The 19,464-nt window shown below is 50.8% G+C and overlaps 1 protein-coding gene across 1 annotated transcript; it reads left to right on the top strand.

The window, feature by feature from the left end:
- Nucleotides 1–1,855: 1,855 nt before the first annotated feature.
- Nucleotides 1,856–3,225, top strand: LOC103984691 (probable 2-oxoglutarate-dependent dioxygenase AOP1.2). The gene is made up of 3 exons (XM_009402241.3): nucleotides 1,856–2,262; nucleotides 2,372–2,693; nucleotides 2,803–3,225. The coding sequence occupies exons 1-3, from the start codon at nucleotides 2,111–2,113 to the stop codon at nucleotides 3,070–3,072; spliced, it is 744 nt and encodes a 247-aa protein (XP_009400516.2). The 5' UTR covers nucleotides 1,856–2,110; the 3' UTR covers nucleotides 3,073–3,225.
- The last annotated feature ends 16,239 nt before the right edge of the window (nucleotides 3,226–19,464 follow it).

Genomic DNA, 19,464 nt, shown 5'->3' with positions numbered 1-19,464 from the left:
GGGGGTTGGTGGCGTTACGATATTAAATTAAGCATTGGGAAAGAACTGCACGTCTCGACAGTCCTGAGATGATTATGGTCGATTAAACTATATATATATATATATATATATATATATATATATATATATATATATATGAGTTTTTACTGTCTAATTTCGTATGTTTTCATTTTAATTCTAGGATTAAATATAACTGATAGGGATAAATCATAATACCCTCAATTCTTTTTACCACATAAGTAATACCTAAATAGAGATACAAAAGCATCTACTCCCTATGATAGCCAATAAGAGGTAATGTTATCTACCCTTCCTTTGAGTTCTTAAAGTGAGTTTACATGAACGATTTTTTATTGATCATGTTACCTGTCCTTCCTTCTCAAAGTGAATTTATATGAACTACTTTTTATCGATCCTATAGTCAAGAAAATAAATATGACGCCACATTAATGGTCGGTGACATGATCAAACCTCACCAGCCTTTCCTTCCAAACGAACGACAAGGGAACCACATATTGTCTAACCCAAAGAAGCAAGGAAGCTTGATTGGAGGTGTCATCCTGATGTTGCTTCTGGGAATACACGTCGGCAAGCTGCACACATTAAATGTTTATACCATGTTGGGTAAGGGGGGGGGGGGGGTAGGGTATTGATGAAGGCCTATTTGCTCTACCTAGCTCCCAAGTATAAAAGTCATGCCTCGGGCTAAGCTAAGACAAGCAGACAAAAGAGACTCTTTACTCTCTTGATTACATTACTGATATTATTGTCTCCCTCCTCTTTTGTTTTCCTTACTTAAGCATTAGAAAGGTCAAGCCAAGGCACATCGACGTAAGCCTGTTATGCAGAATCATCGGCGTAGCCTGGAGATGCAACCAGAAGACTACCTAATATAGGAGATTTCTTAGCTCCCAAACCAAGTTTCATCGCATAAAGACTAAGTCACTCGTAATGCCTGCTCTCTATATCGCCAAAAGGAATAACCAAAAGGGACTTACATTTTCGATAGCGAACCAATTAGACAGACTCATCAGTCTCGACAGTCTCCGTGTATTAAACACATCTTCATTCTACAAATTTCTTAAAGATTTTCATCGCTAGTCTCGCATGTACCACAATTCAGTATAAGTGTAGCACCATAGAGAATATTAGACTCACCATAAACGTTCACGGGCAGTGGAAACAATATGATAGAAATAATTATTCGATTATTTTTTCAATTGGTTTGGGAATTTCTTGATTCTAATTTGGTTTATTTGACTCACCATAAACAAATAAACTCGTTGACTTTTATATGTTTTCCTGGAATCACGAGATAAGTTGTTGGGTGATCAGATGGGTCACGCGGATATACCAAACAAGTGTATCACGTTTTGCTCGGGTTTGGCTTTCATTGATTCACGGGCTGTCCTCGAACCTCTCGTTATGGAGCTCACGATCACATGGATCGGAACCAGTCGACGACGACGATGCCAAATAATTTAAGCTCCAGATCTCAAAAGCACATGGGAGATCTACAAATCCGACGAATAGAATCATGTCTTTTTAACAAATTGAATTGTGTCTAATTTCCTTATATTCGGAGAAAAATTGTTCGATTTCCTATGCTAATAAATAGATGAGAAGATATTACTCGTCGTCTTAAGGGACATGACATGGTTGAAACAAAGAGAAGCGAACAACTTGAGTTTGAATTAACCGAAGAGAACTTGTGGAATAAGGTAGACGAGAACATCGGATTAGGTGTTGATCCTCTGAGCTGTCCCCTTTTTTTTTGGGTCAACGCGTGCAAATAACGAAATGATATTTAGCAAATGATCCATAAATATCCGCATCTTCTCTGGGGACTGCAGCATCGCAGCAGAATCGGAGGAAGAGAAAGACGGCATGTCCACCGAGACCTTCCACCACAAGCTGGACTTCACCGGGCTGTCCCTGGAGAAGGCAGGAACTCCGGAATGGGAGCGGGTGCGGGCGCAGATGATGGAGGTGGTGGCGAATAAGCAAAACTGGTTCGAGGCCGTGTACGATGGAGTCGCCCCCGAGCTTCGGGAGGCGCTCTTCGGGCGCACCATGAAGGAGCTCTTCGCGCTCCCCCGCGGACGTGAAGATGCGCAACACGTCGAACAAGCCGCATCACGGCTACATCGGCCAGTTCCCGGGCTTGGATTACGAGGCCCTGTCCGTCTTCGACGCGCACCTGGTCGAAGGCACTCGGAGCTTTACCGAGCTCATGTGGCCCGAGGGAAACCCGAGCTTTTGGTCCAACCACACACCCAATGATTGATTTACTTCCAGATCATCAAAGCAGATACATCTGTTTTCTACTCTTGTTTGACCCCTCCCCCTTGTGTTCCTTTCCATCGACCAGCGACACAGTGCACTCCGTCGGAAGGCAGCTGAGCGAGCTGGAGAAGATGGTGCGGAGGATGCTCCTGGAGAGCTTGGGCGTGGTCAAGCACTTGGACCGCCAGAACAGTGAGCTCACGTTCGGCCTCCGGATGGCCAAGTACGGCACTCTCACATCTCAGGAGGCGACGGTCGTGCTGTCGCCCCATGTCGACGAAACCACAGTCACCCTAGTTGTGCAGCACAAGGTGGCAGGCCTCCAAGTGCTAACCGCGGATGGCGAGTGGCTCACGGTGCCTCTATCCCCCAATTCGTATCCGGTAATGATTGGACAAGCACTGCAGGTGAGCTGCATGCACTGGACTCGTAATCCTTTCCAGCTCTAGTCTCAAACAGCCGGCCGGCCGGCGAAGGAAGGACACAACTTGTGACGGCTTTTCATGTGTTCCTCAGGGCTGGAGCAATGGAAGACTTAATGCTAAACGGCATCGTGTATTGGTCGGCGGCGGGGAGACCAGGTATTCCGTAATCTTTGGGTCCCACCCAAAGGACGACGTGATGGTGCAAGTTCTCGAGGAGCTGGTCGACGAAGAGCACCCCTTGATCTACAAGCCATTCGGCTATCTCAGCTTTGTGAACTTCAGCCACTCGGAGGAAGGCATGAAATCGGACGATTCGCTCAAGGCGTACTGCGGGGTACAAGTCGATGAAGCGGGAGCCTGATCTCCCACCCACGCTTGGTGTTTCGCATCATCATCCCTCGTCGATCCGTATGCTTGCTTTCCTTTGTCGTTTCCGTGTTTCTCGAATAAAACTCTGTCGTTTTCTTCACTTACTTTTGTGCGTGTTTCCTTTATCCAATATCTTTAATGCAAATTGTCCTGTCACGTCTTCATCTTGTTATTCGTTCGTGGTCACGAAAGCTCAAAAAAAAATATGCGACGGGATAAAAGTACTAAATTTCTTTTGTTTTCGAAGAGTACGACTGTTCGCTACAGCTTTGTGGACTAAATATGATGCTCGACGACCACATAAATGATCGAATAGACCGAGGGGAAGGGTGCCTTCCTCCGAGCATACGTTATTGTGGAGCAACCATGGAGACCAGTCGTTTGGTAAAGATATCAGCCAGTTTAGTTGGTAAAGATCTTAAGAATTTATCATAAGATCTTACGTTTAATTCATAAAAATTAAAAAAATTATATGAATTAAAATTTAAGATAAAATATCACGATTTAAATTTGATGGATAAATTAATCTATCAACTTACTCATCAGATTAAGTTGATCCAAACCACGAATCAAATTACTCATCAAAGAGAACGAATAATTTCGCTCAGGGAGTACTGCAGCCTGATCTCCCACGCTCGGTGTTTTGCACCCTCGGAGACGAGCCCGGCCAGCCACCAAGGAGGAGGATGGAGTTCAGAGGCTCATTCATTTGCCATCTTAAAGGCACTTAAATATAATTTTTATGAAAGAAATTACAGGTTGTTTTTTCTCTACATGCTTTACTCTTTAGAACATTGGCTTATTAGGTTCGAAAAATACGTTGGCCCACTCTCCTACCCACCAATTATTAAGATGATGGGCCTTACAGTCTGCTAGGTATTGTTCATATCGGAGTGTCACTGATTGAAGTGGCAGACTTGCCTCTGGAATACCATGAATCAATCACATGTTTGATTATTGCGGATCTTTTTGCCACATTAGTCCTAAACATCTTTTCCTCGGTTTGACAAAAGGCACGACTTTTTTACATCCTCCCTCCCTCCCTCCTCTCCACGAGAACCACGACACCAGAGAGAGAGAGAGAGAGAGAGAGAGAGAGAAAAAAGAATGAATGAATGGTGACAAAAGAGCACGGGTGAGTGGAGGAGAAGGCGGGGCAGTGAAGTGAAGTGATGGATAAATTCTGAAGGTTATAGGTGATATGATGATCGGCGCCGTTCACAATCTAAGTAGATTAACTAATAATTAGAGTAATCATGAAATTCACCTGAGGCCATTGTGATGGAGTAGAGACTCTGGGTTGAGACTGACATACTATCATGGAGGTCAGGACGCCAGGGCTGATGATTATTGAAGTTGTTGTCATGATAGAAATGTTGATGATGTAGATGAAGGGAGGTTTGTTTGGGACTTATATGGGTCAGGAGATATTTTGGATAAACTTTTATTGATATTTTTATTATATTGGTTGCTTTTTTTTCTTGAATTTTTGACTAACTTCAGCTATGTTAGTTGGTTTAGGCAACCTATTCTTGGACTTCAAATACATCTTATAATTAGTCAACTTGTATAAAGTTCTTCGAATAAAAGCTACAGTGCGGTAGAGATTAGAGAGCTGCAACAGCTCTCTACCTAATGGGAGATGGCTGGGATTTTTGTTGAGAAATACCACCGAGCAAATCAATGAAATATGGGCTGCGATTGCTTGGCGAGGATAATCGCTTGGAGAGTAATAGTGTGATAGTGATCGGGGATCAGTGACAATGAGTAAGAAAAAGAGAGTGATCTACAACCAGTGGATCGCAATCTCTTGGGTTTCCGAGGCTGGTGGTGCCACCGCCTGTCAGTGTCTGACACTGACAGTGTACTGGCCGTGCCACCACCTGGCTCTCGGGTGCTGGGCGGTGCCACCGCCAGACCCTTACAACTCACTAGTTGGGCTCCAAACTTGGTCCAAACTAGTCCAAACTCAGGCCCAATTGGCCCCTACTTGGGTTATAAGATTAACACCTAATCCTAACCCTAATTAATATACTAACTACGAATTTAAAGACATTTCCTAAGCTTTTATAAAGTCAGCAAGTCAAGACTTCTTCCGACGAGCTTCCGGCGAACTTCCAACGGTCTTCCGATAAAATCTCGGAAACCATTCTGTGGACTCCCGGCAAACTCCTAGACTTCACGATTTGATCTTGGCGAGTTCTGACAAGTTCCTTTGGCAAGCTACGATATTTCTCAGTGAGCTCCACGAACTTCCAACGAACCTTCCGGCGAGCTTCCGAAAAACCCTTCGGCAAGCTCCCTACTCATTCTCGGCTAGTTCCGGCAGCATTCCCGACTTACCTTCGAACTTCCGTTGAACTCTCGAACTCACAACAAATCCTTCACGCTTGACTCCGACACTTTGTTTCGCTTTATGTCTTCGTCGTTATCGTAGTTAATCTTGCACACACAAGCCAAAACTCTACTCCGATCTAGACAATTATTACAAAGCGAATTGACATTCTGTTGCCCGGCACGTCATTGGTTGGCGCTTCGTCCGATTCTTTGATGCATCGTCCTCTCTTGCGGCTTATTGCCCAATCGGCGATTGACCTCCGCAAGCCCGATATCCTTGGCGCAATTCCACTCTTGGCTCGATGCCCGACGTCCGAAGCCTTTTGCCATCCAATATCCTAACGTGATCTCCTCCGGCGCAACGTTAATTCCTCCTGCGTTAACTGTCTAATCCTGATAGAGTAGACCTACATCACTCAAAATGCAGTTAAACATCTAAGCACAATCAATCAGTTTCATCATCAAAATCCGAGATTCAACACCTGTCACCCCCACCCGGGGGTCGGGTGGTGGCAAACCCAAGAGGCCACCCGGAACCCGAGGCATTATCTTCGGATTCTACGGATTCCCTGTGAGCCCAGTTGCGCTTCGTCAATCAGCGACTCGACGATATGCAGAAGGAGGTCTGCAGGTCGAAGGGAGAGTTTGGGGAGGACGCACACCAGGGATCCCCATTTATGCCCGAGATAAAGGACCATACAGTCCCCCCGAACTTCCGACTCCCCTCCTTGGATGCTTACGATGGTTCCACCGACCCAGCAGACCATGTAGCCACTTTTAGTGCCCAGATGACGCTATACGAGACCTCTAACGCTCTGATGTGCATAGCGTTTCCCACCACTCTGAGAGGCTTGGCCCGCGCGTGGTATAGCAGCTTCAAAACCGGAGCGATCGCTTCCTTCGACCAACTCGTCAAGGACTTCGAGCTCCACTTCGTGGCCTATGCACGGCCGAAGCCTTTCGTGGCGCTTCTCCTCGGACTCAACTAGAGGGAGGACGAGCCCCTCTCCCATTTTGTGAATCGCTTTGCAGCTCAAATCCGGGGACTGCCGGATGCTCACCCTTCTCTATTGATGTAGGCATTTATGATAGGCTTACGTCCTTCCAGGTTCTTCTGGTCCCTCGTGGAGCGACCCCCTACCACGGTGCTCGAGATGCTCCAACGAGCGAACCAGTTCATCGCGGCCGAGACCTAGATGGCCGGGAAGCGGGAAGAGCACAAGAGGGGAAGGCCGGAGCCGGCTCGGGGTCAATAGCCTCCCACACCGAGGCGCAGGCTGGATCGGCCTGACCCTCCCGCGCCAAGGTCTCCCGTACCCTCTTCGGGTGCATCCCGAACGGAGATATTTCTCCAAATAAGGGGAAAAGGGCTGCTCAAGGCCCCCGTCCCAATGAAGAGTCCACGGGAATTAGCTGACCGGTCCAAGTATTATCGCTTCCACTAGCAAAGCGGACATGATACTGAAGAATGCCGCGAGCTGAAGCAACAGATCGAGGAGCTCGTCCGAAGAGGACACCTTAGTCGGTACGTCCAATAGAGTAGGGAATCATCGCCCCATCCGGAGGGTCCCATTGAGCGCCACATCAACGTCATCACGGGTGGCCCGGCGTCTGGTGGGATCAGCATGTCCGGAAGGAAGGCATACGCTCGCTCAACTAGGGACGACGCTCCCCGACGCGGCCCCGACCCTAAGGTCGCGTTCCCCCCCGAGGGCGCTGAGCGACCGAAGCACGATGACGCGCTCATGATAATTGCTCGAATCGCCAATGCCCAGGTGAGGAGAATCATGATCGACACGGGAAGCTCGGCTGACGTGCTATATCTTGACGCTTTCCAGAAACTAGGGCTAGCCAAAGAGGCCCTGGAACCTATCTGCTCAGCACTCACTGGGTTCACTAGTGACTCGATCTCACCGTTGGGAACCGTCACTTTGCCCCTGACTCTAGGAGCATCGCCAAGAACAAAGACGGTGATGTCCACCTTCCTAGTAGTGGATCTCATTACAGCATACAATGCCATCCTCGGTCGCCCCACCCTCAACAAAATCAGGGCTGTAGTCTCCACCTACCACCAGACGGTGAAGTTCCCGACCCACACGGGAACGGGGGAGGATTGGGGGAGCCCTCGGGAGTCTAGACAGTGCTACCTGACGACGGTTTCACTACACAAAAGGGTGAAGACCGACCGACCCCTGGAGGATCCAAGGGAAAAGAAGCATCCGAACCTGCATCCTGAGCCGACGGCCCACACCTGTGATGTGCCATTGATGAAGGATCGCCCAGACCGAACAATAAAAGTCGAGTTGGAACTACCTAGCAGGAGCGGGAACAGCTCGTCGGCTTCCTACAAGAGAACGCCGACGTCTTCGCTTTGTCGCCATCTAATATGACGGGCGTTGATCCAAAGACCGCCCAACATCACCTCAGCATATCACCCGATGCTCGGCCGGTGAAGCAGAAACCACGACGCCAGGCCCCAGACAGACAGCAGGCCATCTACGAAGAGGTGGAGCGACTCTTGGTAGCTGGCTTCATAGAGGAAGTCAAGTACCCGCGATGATTGTCTAATGTAGTTCTGGTGAAGAAACATAATGAGAGTTGGAGGATGTGTGTTGACTACACTAGTCTCAATCGTGCATGCCCAAAGGACTGCTATCCGCTCCCGAGGATCGACCAGCTGCTAGTCATAGGTGCCCAGCAAGCCAATCACGTGAGTGATGGCACGTGTGACTTGATACAGAATCTTTTTGCTTATTATATTTTGGCGTATATCACTTTATAACTATTGCATAAATGCATATATATATATTGTGATGTCTTTGATTTGTGCAATGGGAATCGGATCGTGATGAGATCACGATAATGAGATCGATTCACCTTTAAACACATATCCTAAATAATCCCGGTCATAGGTTACTCGAGAGGGACATCGTGATAACCGGATAGACTGGTGTGCTGTATACCCGTCCATATGATGGATGCAGCTGGTCTCATAGCTGCTCGTGTAGGGACACTAGGGATACAGTACAGGTGCTCATTGGAGAATGAGTTCACTGATTGATCCGCTTACGGAATGCTGGATGGTTGATGATGCCTTATTGTCAGACAGCGATTCCGTAGTCCTAGTGGTGTATCTGGTCCTTACACTTGAGACACCAAGGATGTCCTGTATGAGTGCTCCACTCTTTGATACCAGACTTATAGGTTTGGCTGTCCCCAGATCTAGTACAGTTGGTCATTGGGAGTGGTAGTCGACCTTACGAGGGCTATTGAGTGTCAATAGAGGATCATCCACTCTCGGCGTCATGAGAGGAATATCCTATGTGTTCTTGCTCAGACAAATCCCTGGCCAGGGTCATTCGGGTTGAGAGAGAAAGAGTTCTCCGGGAGAATCCGATTAGAGCGAGACTCGAGTAGAAACCGTATGGGTCTGACAGCACCATGCTCGATATACGGTCTCTTGGATATTAGATGGATGAGGGATTATAGGTACACAGTAACTGAGGACAGACAGGTCCAATGGATTGGATTCCCCTATATCGTCTGGGGACTATGGCGTAGTGGCCTAGTACGTCCGTAGTCGATGAGTCGAGTGAATTATTACAGAGATAATAATTCACTGAGTTAGAAGGAGTTCTGACAGGTATGACTCACGGCCAGCTCGATATTGGGCCTAGAGGGTCACACACATATGGTAGGCATTACGATGAGTAGAGGTTCGGATATAAGATATCCGACGGAGCCCTTGTCTTATTGGATGCAGATCCAATACCCACTAGGGAAGGACCCATTAGGGTTTGACACGGGATCTCTATAAATAGGAGGGATTCGTCGTCGCAACCCTGCTGTGTTGTGTGGATCACCGCTAGGTCGTCGCAACCCTGCTGTGTTGTGTGGATCACCGCTAGAGAGGAGGACGCTTGACCTCCTTCACCCTCTCCTAAGGATCCGCAAGGAAACAGGGATATACGATCTCCCTAGGTAACACAATCTCTATACGCAGTTTTGTGTTTTGCGCACCAATCTTTGCACGACGACGAACATCTTTTTGGGAATCGGGGATTTTGTTTTCTTGTTCTTCCGCTGCGCATATGATGTCGCCCCCAATTATTTCCCAACACCAGTTGGTCGACGCAACTGCCAGGCATGCCCGCCTTTCGTTTATAGATGCCTTCTCTAGCTACAACCAGATCCGAATGGCGCCCGAGGACCAGGAGCACATGACTTTCCTCACCGATCTAGGAGTATATTTCTACAAAGTAATGTCGTTTGGGTTAAAGAACGCGGGCACAACCTATCAGAGAGCCGTAAACAAGATGTTTGCCCAACAAATATGGCTGAACGTCGAGGTTTACGTCAATGACATGATCGTGAAAAGTTGTGCGGCGGTAGACCACTTGACCGACTTGACCGAAACATTTGCCACGCTGCAAAGTTATGGTCTGCGACTCAACCCGGCGAAGTGTGTTTTCGGTGTCAACTCGGGAAAGTTCCTCGGGTTTATCGTACACGAAAGAGGAATCGACGTCAATCCAGAAAAGGTCCAAGTGATCATCGATATGCAAGCCCCTCGGACAATAAAGGACCTGCAGCGACTAAACGGAAGGCTCGCTGCCTTGTCTCAGTTTCTATCCCGATCGGGCGATTGTTGCCTCCCCTTCTTCCGAGCGTTAAAGAACCCGAAGGACTTCCAATGGACGGCGCAGTGTGAGGAAGCTTTTGGACAAGTCAAACAACACTTTGCCAACCTCCCCCACCTTGCCTCAGTCTCTTTGGGGGGAAAAACTCAGCATCTACTTGGCTGCCTCCCGGCATGCGGTCAGCTTCGTCCTGATCAAAGAAACCTCCGGTGAACAATTACCGGTCTACTACATCAGTCATGTCCTGAATGGGCCTAAGGAGCGATATCCGCCAATTGAGAAGCTTGCTCTGGCGCTTGTACTTGCGGCCCAGAAACTGTGGCCCTACTTCCAAGCCCACCCGGTCGAGGTAATCACCGACCATCCACTCATACAGGTTTTATCTAAATTCGACATTGCAGGTCGGCTCCTCAAGTGGTTGGTAGAGCTTGGAGAGTTCGACATATATTACGCACTAAGGACGGCCATCAAAGCACAGTCGGTGGCTGACTTCATCTCAGAACTCGTCCAGACTGAAGACCAGGTTCCCGACCAACTCGGGGAAGCGTGGATCCTGCATGTGGATGGCTTGTCCACCTCGAGTGGGGCCGGCGTAGGACTAGTGCTATCGGCCCCCGACGGGCGTTCGTTCGAGCGCTCCCTCGGCTTCGGGTTCCACGCAACCAATAACGAAGCCGAATACGAGGCACTCCTAGCAGGGCTCAGATTATCCCGTGAGATGCAGGTCGATGCCATCCACGTCCTCACCGACTCGCAGCTGGTAGCCAAGCAACTCAGCGGTGGATACGAGGCTAGGGAACCAACCATGGCAAAGTACCTGGCGGAGGTAAAAAGCCTAGCCTCCAATTTCTCTCACTTTACGGTATCCAAGGTGCCAAGGTGTCAGAACGAGCGAGCCGACGAGCTGGCTAGGTTGGCCTCAAAGTCGGACTCCAGAGCCCACCCCGAGATCGAAAGGCTCCCCTCTCGCGCCATGTAGGTCTCGGCTGTGTCTTCAGCCAACGCTCGTACCACATGGGTGCAGGAGATGCCGCGTTTCAAGCGCGACGGGATCATTCCCGCTGACGAGGCTTCGGCTCGGCGCATCCGCCAAACGCAGGCATGGTACTCCGAGGTGAACAGACGGCTTTACAAGCAGTCCTTCTCGCACCCACTACTGCGGTGCCTCGGGCCTAAAGAGTCTCAGACTGTCCTGGCCGAGGTTCATGAAGGGATTTGTGGAGAACATATCGCTGGCTGGACCTTGGCCTACAAAATCCTCTGCCAAGGGTACTATTGGCCCACCATGGTTCGAGACGCAAAATCTTACGTACAGAGGTGCGGCCCGTGCCAGAGGCACGCCCGGACGCCCCGGCAGCCTGCAGTCCCGCTCGCCCCCATTCACTGTGCATGGCCATTCGTGCAATGGGGACTGGACCTCCTCAGCCCTTTCCCTCTGGCCTCGGGGCAACGGAAATATATTATCGTGGGAGTAGACTACTTCACCAGATGGCTCGAGGTCGAGCCGCTAGCAACGATCGCAGAACGACAAGTGGAGAAGTTTGTCTGGAGAAACATCATGACTCGGTTTGGCTTGCTTAGAACCATCATCACGGACAACAGATCCTAGTTCGCCAGCACAAGGTTCCGAGAGTTCTGCGCGAACTATGGGATTTAGCTGAGGTTCAGCTCGGTGGCCCACCCCCTCACGAACGGGATGGCCGAGGTGACCAACCGATCTATTTTGGACGGACTCAGGAGGAGAGTGACCGTAGCCCGATCGGCTTGGGTGGAAGAGCTCCCCAGTATCCTATGGTCCCTACGGACCACCCCCAAAACCGCAACCGGAGAATCCCCCTATAGCCTTTCATATGGTACCGAGGCCGTCCTGCCCCCCGAAGTGGTTTTTCCTACCCCTCGGACAGGGAAATACGACGAATAGACATCGGCCCAAGGACTACGAGCCGGCCTCGACCTGATCGAAGAGCGACGTGCTGACGTGCACATGAAAGACCTCTCTAACAAGAGGGTTGTCGCGAGAATCTATAACCGCAAGGTCCGCCCTCGACCGTTTAAATTGGGCGACCTAGTCATATGCAGGACCGAAGTCAGTGACCCGACCCGAACACGCAGCAAACTTTCCTCTAACTAGGAAGGACCTTACCGGGTTATTGACGTCATCCGGCTCGGCACGTATCGGCTTGCAACCATTGAAGGCCACCCTTTGCCAAGGACGTGGAATGTGCGAAATTTTAAGAAGTTTTTTGTATAGTCAAACGCGAAGTAAAAGTCTGAACAAAACTTTCCATTTAAATAAAAGTCAGGTTACAAGACCAGACCGACCCCCTAGATTATTACAAGTTTCTACCATAACCGTCGGAGCCCCCAACACTATCGTCAAAGGGGACCTCATCCGGCATGTCTATGTCTCGGTCCTTGGGGAGTGAGGCGAAGGGATTCTCTTCGACCTCCAGTATGGGGTGGCGCATCCTGAACCAGCCCAGGGCAATCCGGTACCCATACTCATAGGTAACCTGCCCCGACCGGACCAGCCCGAGCTGGAAGCCCGAGGATTGCTTGTAGTCCTCGATCAGCTTCTTGTCTTTTTCTGGCCGCAGATCCCTCTCGACGGCCAGGGCCTCAGAAGCCCCCTTCGCCTCGGCTCGGGCCAGACGTGCCTCGGTCCGAGTCACCCTTAGGAGCCCCTGAAGCCCTTCGTTTTTCTCTTCGGCCACCTTCACCTCAGACTTGAGGCGTAGGACCTCGGCCTCCAGCGTCGAGATACGTTGATCAGCTGTCGTCGCCTCAGACTTAAGGCGCGTCACCTCCGCTTCTAGCTCCAAGGAGCTCTGCTTAACCGTTGCGACCGCTTCCGGAGCTGCTCCGGCGCGGACCTCCTCGATCTCCCAGCGCAGCTCGACATTGCGGTCGCACAGAATGCCAAGGGCCCGACCTGCATCGCGCATGCGGTCCGCCAACGCCATAGTATAATGTTGGCCCTGCAAGAAAAAAAAACGTCAGGACAAATTCCGCCCAAGTATAAGTGGGGGTCCGAGGGTGAGACACTTACACACAGCAACGACTTGGCGGATTTACCAAGCAGTACATCCGAGGGCATGGTGTATAGCTCCCGAGCCATGGCGGGGTGGAGCCCGCCTCGGACAAACACGGTCACAGCCTCCCCGTCGACCCATACCCGGGTCTCGCGGGTAAGTCCAGCCCACCGGGCCTCCAACGAATCGGAGGGTTGGCCCTCTGAAAGCTCGCCCATCACACGAGCCTGGTAAGGCTCGTTCTGCGCCCCTATTGGGAGGCGGCACATATCGCGGATGCAAGGCTCCCGAGGCGCCTTCCCTACCCTCGCGTTGCTCGGACTGGCCTCCCCCCAACCAAGGCCCTATCGCCGGTCGCGTGCACCCGGTTCAACAACGACCACCCTTGGCTGAGTTGCCGGCGGATTTGGTTTCTTCGAGGTGACGGTCTTGGCCTTTTTCCGAGGATGGCCTGCTTCAAGCTCCACCGATGCCTCTTTTGTGCCGATACCCAGGTCGGCCTGATGACGCGGCAACGGGGTCGACGAAGAGCACCCCCCGTGCACAGCAATGAGGTTCACCATCTCTGCATGTAGATGTTGACATCGGTTAAAATGCCGAAAATAGAAACCCTGCCACTATCCGCTAAAGGCATACCTCGAGGCATCAGGCTCAGACCCGCCTCGACCAGCCACGCCTCGGTCATCTTCCGGATGACTTGGGAGGCCGAAATAATCTCCTTAAGTCTTTGAAGGCCCTTGCGCTCCTCGTCATTTAGGGTCGGGGCAGTATTGTCTATCGCACGCGTCGCCCACCGGAGCCCAAAGCTCCAGCCCTCCGGATGGCATACGTAGAAGAAACACTCCTTCCACCCCATGTTGCTAGAAGGAGCCCCGCTGACCCGGAAGCCCGGTTGGGCGGACAGATAGTAACCCCCCGACCCCTTTGAGAGACGAAAGCAGAAAAGGAAAAGGGACCGGCTCGGGGTGACATTGGCGTAATGACATTCCCCTAAGAATGCCACCAGGTAGCGCCAGGAGTTCGGCGCCATCTAAGAGGGAGAAATGCGCCACCACAAGACATAAGAACTTATGACTGGGTGAAGAGGGAGACACAACCCGGCCTCAAAAGCGTCTAAGGTTAGCGCAAAACCCCTTGGGATAGGGTCGTACGCTCGTTGCCCCAGCTCAGGGGTAATGAGCGAAAATTCCTCCGGGATACCATAGCGACCCTAGAGGTAGCCGAGCGACAACTCGCTCACGGTGGAGTCGAGATCATGCGGCCACATTAACGACTCGAGGGCTCTAGCAGCCTTCTCATCGGATGATGAGTGGGGGCTCGCCGACAACGTCCTCTCTCCGACATTACCGGAGGTGGAAGACGAGGAAGACGAAGGCAAAGGAGGAAAAGCCATCCTTACCAAATCTTGGAAGGGGGAGTGGGACGGCCAATGGGTGCGAAACAGAATCGTCCGGAGAGAAAATCGAACGAATGCAAGCAACGAGACGTGCAGGAAGCCAACTATACGCTATTTATAGCCCAGATCCCGCCAAAATGGCGACCTTCCCCTCTTGGAGCATATTGCGTCAGGAAGACCGAACTGACACGGACTTAGCTGGTTTTGCCTAAGTCGTGCAGCACCCTTGCGCGTCCGTCCGCAAAGGTCAGCCTCCCCGAAGCCTCCCATTGTCCCTTAGGACCAACAAAAGAGAGAACGGGTTAAAGAGAACGCCTCAAACGGGATCCACAAGCAAACATGTCCGAAAAACACTTCATAGACAAAGCAAATTACAAACAGACTTTACAAGCTCTGAACAGTGGCACAACAAAGGGTAAAATGGTCCATTACAGACCGAAAAGCTCTCGCGCGTGTCCACATGACACAACCTTTATTTACAAGCCTAAAGAGGCCACCAACGCAACTAAAATGGGACTATTAAGCCTTCGGCCGCCCCTCTACATTCTGTACAAGGCAAGAACATGCCGAACGACACGGACATACATAAGCATTACATCAAACACCCTGTTTCAAAGTTTGTCCGTGACATTCTCCCCCACTTATCCCGTCGACGTCCTCGTCGAAGCCTTTATGAACACTACAACTCTTCGCCTTTGCTGAGTCTTCAATCTTCTGCTCCAGCTGCAATGCACCTCCTGGCTCCCAGCTGCTCTCCGCTGCTGTTTTTGAGTAGTCGAACCTTTGATCCGCCATGCTGCTTCAACTCACCAGTGACTCTGACTCTGGTGTGGGGTTGGCTGAGTTGTGTTGATCCTTGTTGATTCCTGCGGATCCCCCAAAATGAAGGAAAAGACCATCCTTACTGCGCTAGTCTCTCAAAAATTCCACATGCTGCTTGAACTGGGTGGATGCTTGTTGGAGCTTTAACGAGCATCGTCTCGCAAACTTCTGAAGTTTTGGGTCCTTCCTCCACAAAATCTGCTCATTGACTCTTCTTTCAGTTAGTTGTCACATCCAAGTAGGTTCGCATCACTTCCGCTTTCGATTGGAATTTCGTTGGGAAATGAAGCGGACAATCTACTCTCAGTAGCACTGATCACCATTGGTGAGGATTTGACAACTGTTGTCTTCCATTCTCTTCGAAGGGTCTTTGAACTTGTACAGAGCTCCTCTGCTGGATAGATAAGAGAATTGGGGTACTCGGTTTCGCCCATTCACTTAAGAGTTGAGAAGGCAAAGGTTACTTGACTTCGCCCGTCTCTTCGAGGTTGTACTTCATGCATCGAGCTGGTTACTGGCCTTCGCCTGCTCTTTGCTCACACTTCTGAAGCATTTGAAGTGTTTGCACTCCTTGCGTTGAGTTAGCTACTGTGATTCACCTTCTCAATGCCATTGAACTTCTGGAATGCAGGAAGTTTTCACCCCAACTTGGAGTAATTCTCTGATAGATGAGGTCGCCTCTGGGATTGTACCGTCTTCTCCATCAACCCTGCCGCCTACTCCACTTAGTAGCAAAGGTACAGCACCGCGTACTGCTTGCTTCGTTCCTTGGTCGTGCACTCTTGCATGACCCGAAGTCCTTCACTTACGGCTATCTTGATGAGAAACTTGTTGACACCGGTCTTACGAGGTTCTTCGGCCTCTGCCCTTCAGCCTTGTCTCGGTACTTGAAGATTGCCTCTGCATTCTCCACCTCCTCAGCCCCTTTCACGACCAAGCGCTCTCCCTCCATGAGAGCAAGGGATCAATGACTTTCACGGAAGTCCCGCCTCTGCGGTACCATGGCGCTGCCATGCCCATGGCACTACTATCCGTCGCCTCGCATCTACATCCCTTTTCTTCACAATCAGTAGATATGCCTTCGTGACACTCCTCTGAGTCCACCTTCATTCTCACTGATTGCTTGATTTTGGGTAGCTAAGTCCCTCTGGACTCGTCGTCGCTTCCTGGCCCCTTTCGACCCCCTGCTTCAACACCTCTGTGTTCTCCAAGCAGTCCGTTTGGTCGATGGAAAGACAGACTGCAACTCCCATGCATGGCCTCTGCCATCACGTTGTAGAGTTTGCATCGATTCTGTTCTCCTTAGCTTCCTTGGTAGCAACGTCCGCTTACTCGACCTTGTCCTCTGACTTGTCGGGCTCCCTTAAGCGAATATGAGCTCTGGAGCAGTCCGACTCTCCAGCTGCTTCGATCATACCTCTGCATGATCAAGTCCCTCCCATGGGACTCACTGGTACTTGCATTCGAACTCTTCCCTTGGTGGAACACAGCCCCCATATGCTGATTACCAAGGTTTTCATCCGATGCAAAATTCGATGCACGCCCGGAAGACCCGCCTCTGCGGTACCATAGCCTTCACTCCTTGAATCCATAGCCCTTCTTGCCGTCGTGTTGTTCACCGAAGTGGAGCTCCCAGTAGCTCCCGATCATACCTCCATATGATCTCATCCCTCACGGGACTATGTCGTGTGTGTCGCATTGCCACGAACTGTTCCACCACGATCCGCTGCACCATGTCGCCTCCTGGTGACATCTCCATTGCATTCTGATCCTTGTGGAATAAACTCGAAATGTGAACCCTCCATGTGTGGCCTCTGCCAATACATCGCAGGGTCTCCTCCACCTTCGATTTTGTTCGCTCCTTTGGCAATCGACCTTCATCCACCCACTCTTGGGTCACACCTAGATGAAGCACCGCTCTAGGACAGTCCGTCGCCTAGTAGCTCCAGAAGTCCACCGACTTCACTGTAATTTGTGCACCATTGTTTGGATCCTGGGCCTCTGCCCCTACCAGCACAATCTCCGCTGCGTACCGCTTCCTTCATGGCAACTTTGAATGGCAACACTGTGGCATATTCTTCAAGAGTACCCGCCTCTGCGTCCTATTGCCCCGTGCTAAGGCCTTCTGAACCCAACTTCGCCTCCGTAAATTGAGTCGCCTTATTTCCTCCATCAAATGCTTCTCCGAGATAAGGTGCATGTGCTCCGAAGCTCCCTTCGTCTTTGGCACCATGCAAGATGAGTCCGCTCTGTCAGAATGAAGGACCCATGGAACAACATGATCCTACTATTGCCTCTGCAAGAGTTCATGTCCTTGACCTCTGTCTAAGGGAAGCACTGTGCCTCTGCTCCACGTTCCAACTTCTATGCTAGCTCCCTTCATGCGGCTTGGGTACTTCGCCAAGTTACACCCAAGTTGCTCCGCTCCTCGTTTTTGCATTGAGTCGATGGTGGCCCTCGCGCCCACCATTCCACGGGTCAGCCCTCCCTTGAGTCCGATCTCCATATCGACTCTAAGTGTGCCTTCATTTAAGTTGCATCAGGTCGCTCCCCCACTTGATCTCGCAATGCATCAACCAATGCATTTTCTCAAGCGAGATTATGCGACGACTCCTCGCCGCTTGCTCAGTCCATCGAGCTTCATGGAGTTGTTGTTTGTTGAGGTACTCCTCCTCAACATGTGAGGTCCGTCTCACATGATTCTCCCTCTGGAGAGCCGAGACTTATCCCTCCTGGATAACTGTCCCATTGGAGCAACATCTCTCTTCGTTTCGTAGACCACCATCCCCTTGGACTACTCCGATCTGTTGAACAAACTGTGCATTGTTCTGCCTCCTGCAAACGCACTTGCTAGATTGCGCCTCCACGTCAATACAGCCACCACTGCACCCCTCAAGGCCTAGCAACATGCTGAACTCGTTGCACACTTCAGCCTCCTCCGGACGTATCCTTCGCATGCCGAAGAGAAAGTTTCAATGCTCCATGGCGCCGAGTTTCGGTCGCCTTGGGATGGCCACGAACAATCCATCGTCCGCATACAAGCCCATGCATGAGTACCGAATTCTTCGAGTTAGCAATTCCCCTCACCTCTGTGAGCTTTGCACACTCTTTCGGTCGCTGAGCAACTCATTCCACTTTGCATGGTCTCATCCTTTTGCCAAGCGCCTCGCTTGCCTTGAGCACCATCAAGTAAAGTTGTCAACGTTGAGTCGTAGCTCAAACTCAGCCATCCCAACCTTTGTGCACTCCACATTCTTCCAAGCTTGCCTGTTCTCGTGGTGCCTCTTGCGCGAAGGGTTGGCCATTCCTCTGAATGCCAAACTCAGATGCCCGCTCCTCTGAACGACTCCTTTTCCCTACATCTCCATGCCCGTTTTCCCTCAAACGGTCGCGCGTTGCTGACTGCCCTCAACGCAGCCCCGCTAGGTCCCCCACGTTTGCATGTCAAGTGTTTCTATGAGTGCTTGTCCCGCTCTGATACCATATGACACGGACTTCGCTGGTTTTGCCTAAGTCGTGCGGCACCCTTGCGCGTCCGTCCGCAAAGGTCAGCCTCCCCGAAGCCTCCCATTGTCCCTTAGGACCAACAAAAGAGAGAACGGGTTAAAGAGAACGCCTCAAACGGGATCCACAAGCAAACATGTCCGAAAAACACTTCATAGACAAAGCAAATTACAAACAGACTTTACAAGCTCTGAACAGTGGCACAACAAAGGGTAAAATGGTCCATTACAGACCGAAAAGCTCTCGCACGTGTCCACATGACACAACCTTTATTTACAAGCCTAAAGAGGCCACCAACCCAACTAAAATGGGACTATTAAGCCTTCGGCCGCCCCTCTACATTCTGTACAAGGCAAGAACATGTCGAACGACACGGACATACATAAGCATTACATCAAACACCCTGTTTCGAAGTTTGTCCGTGACAGAACGTCACTTCGCCATAAATATGGCCTGACGTGGCAGCCCACCGGCGCGCGGTGCGGATCCTGGAGCTCTTATCTTATCAGCCTCGAAAATCAACGACTCCGGAAAGTGACGGCCCTTTGGGCTTCCCTAGGAAGCGACCCGGCTTCTCGCGTCTGCGCATCACTAAGCAGTGGATTGCTGATCAAAGACCAAGTGGTTCCTCGGCCGCATGTTGCCCGAGACCA

Source organism: Musa acuminata, chromosome BXJ2-5 (genome assembly GCF_036884655.1).
Source record: "Musa acuminata AAA Group cultivar baxijiao chromosome BXJ2-5, Cavendish_Baxijiao_AAA, whole genome shotgun sequence".
NCBI classification, from domain to species: Eukaryota; Viridiplantae; Streptophyta; class Magnoliopsida; order Zingiberales; family Musaceae; genus Musa; species Musa acuminata.
This window is presented reverse-complemented; position numbering and strand designations above follow the sequence as displayed.

Coding starts and splice junctions, on each gene's coding strand:
- LOC103984691 (XM_009402241.3), top strand. CDS start 2,111: ATGCGCAACACGTCGAACAAGCCGCATCACGGCTACATCGGCCAGTTC. Junction 2,263..2,371: donor GAGGGAAACCCGAGCTTTTG/GTCCAACCACAC, acceptor TCCATCGACCAG/CGACACAGTGCACTCCGTCG. Junction 2,694..2,802: donor TGATTGGACAAGCACTGCAG/GTGAGCTGCATG, acceptor TGTGTTCCTCAG/GGCTGGAGCAATGGAAGACT.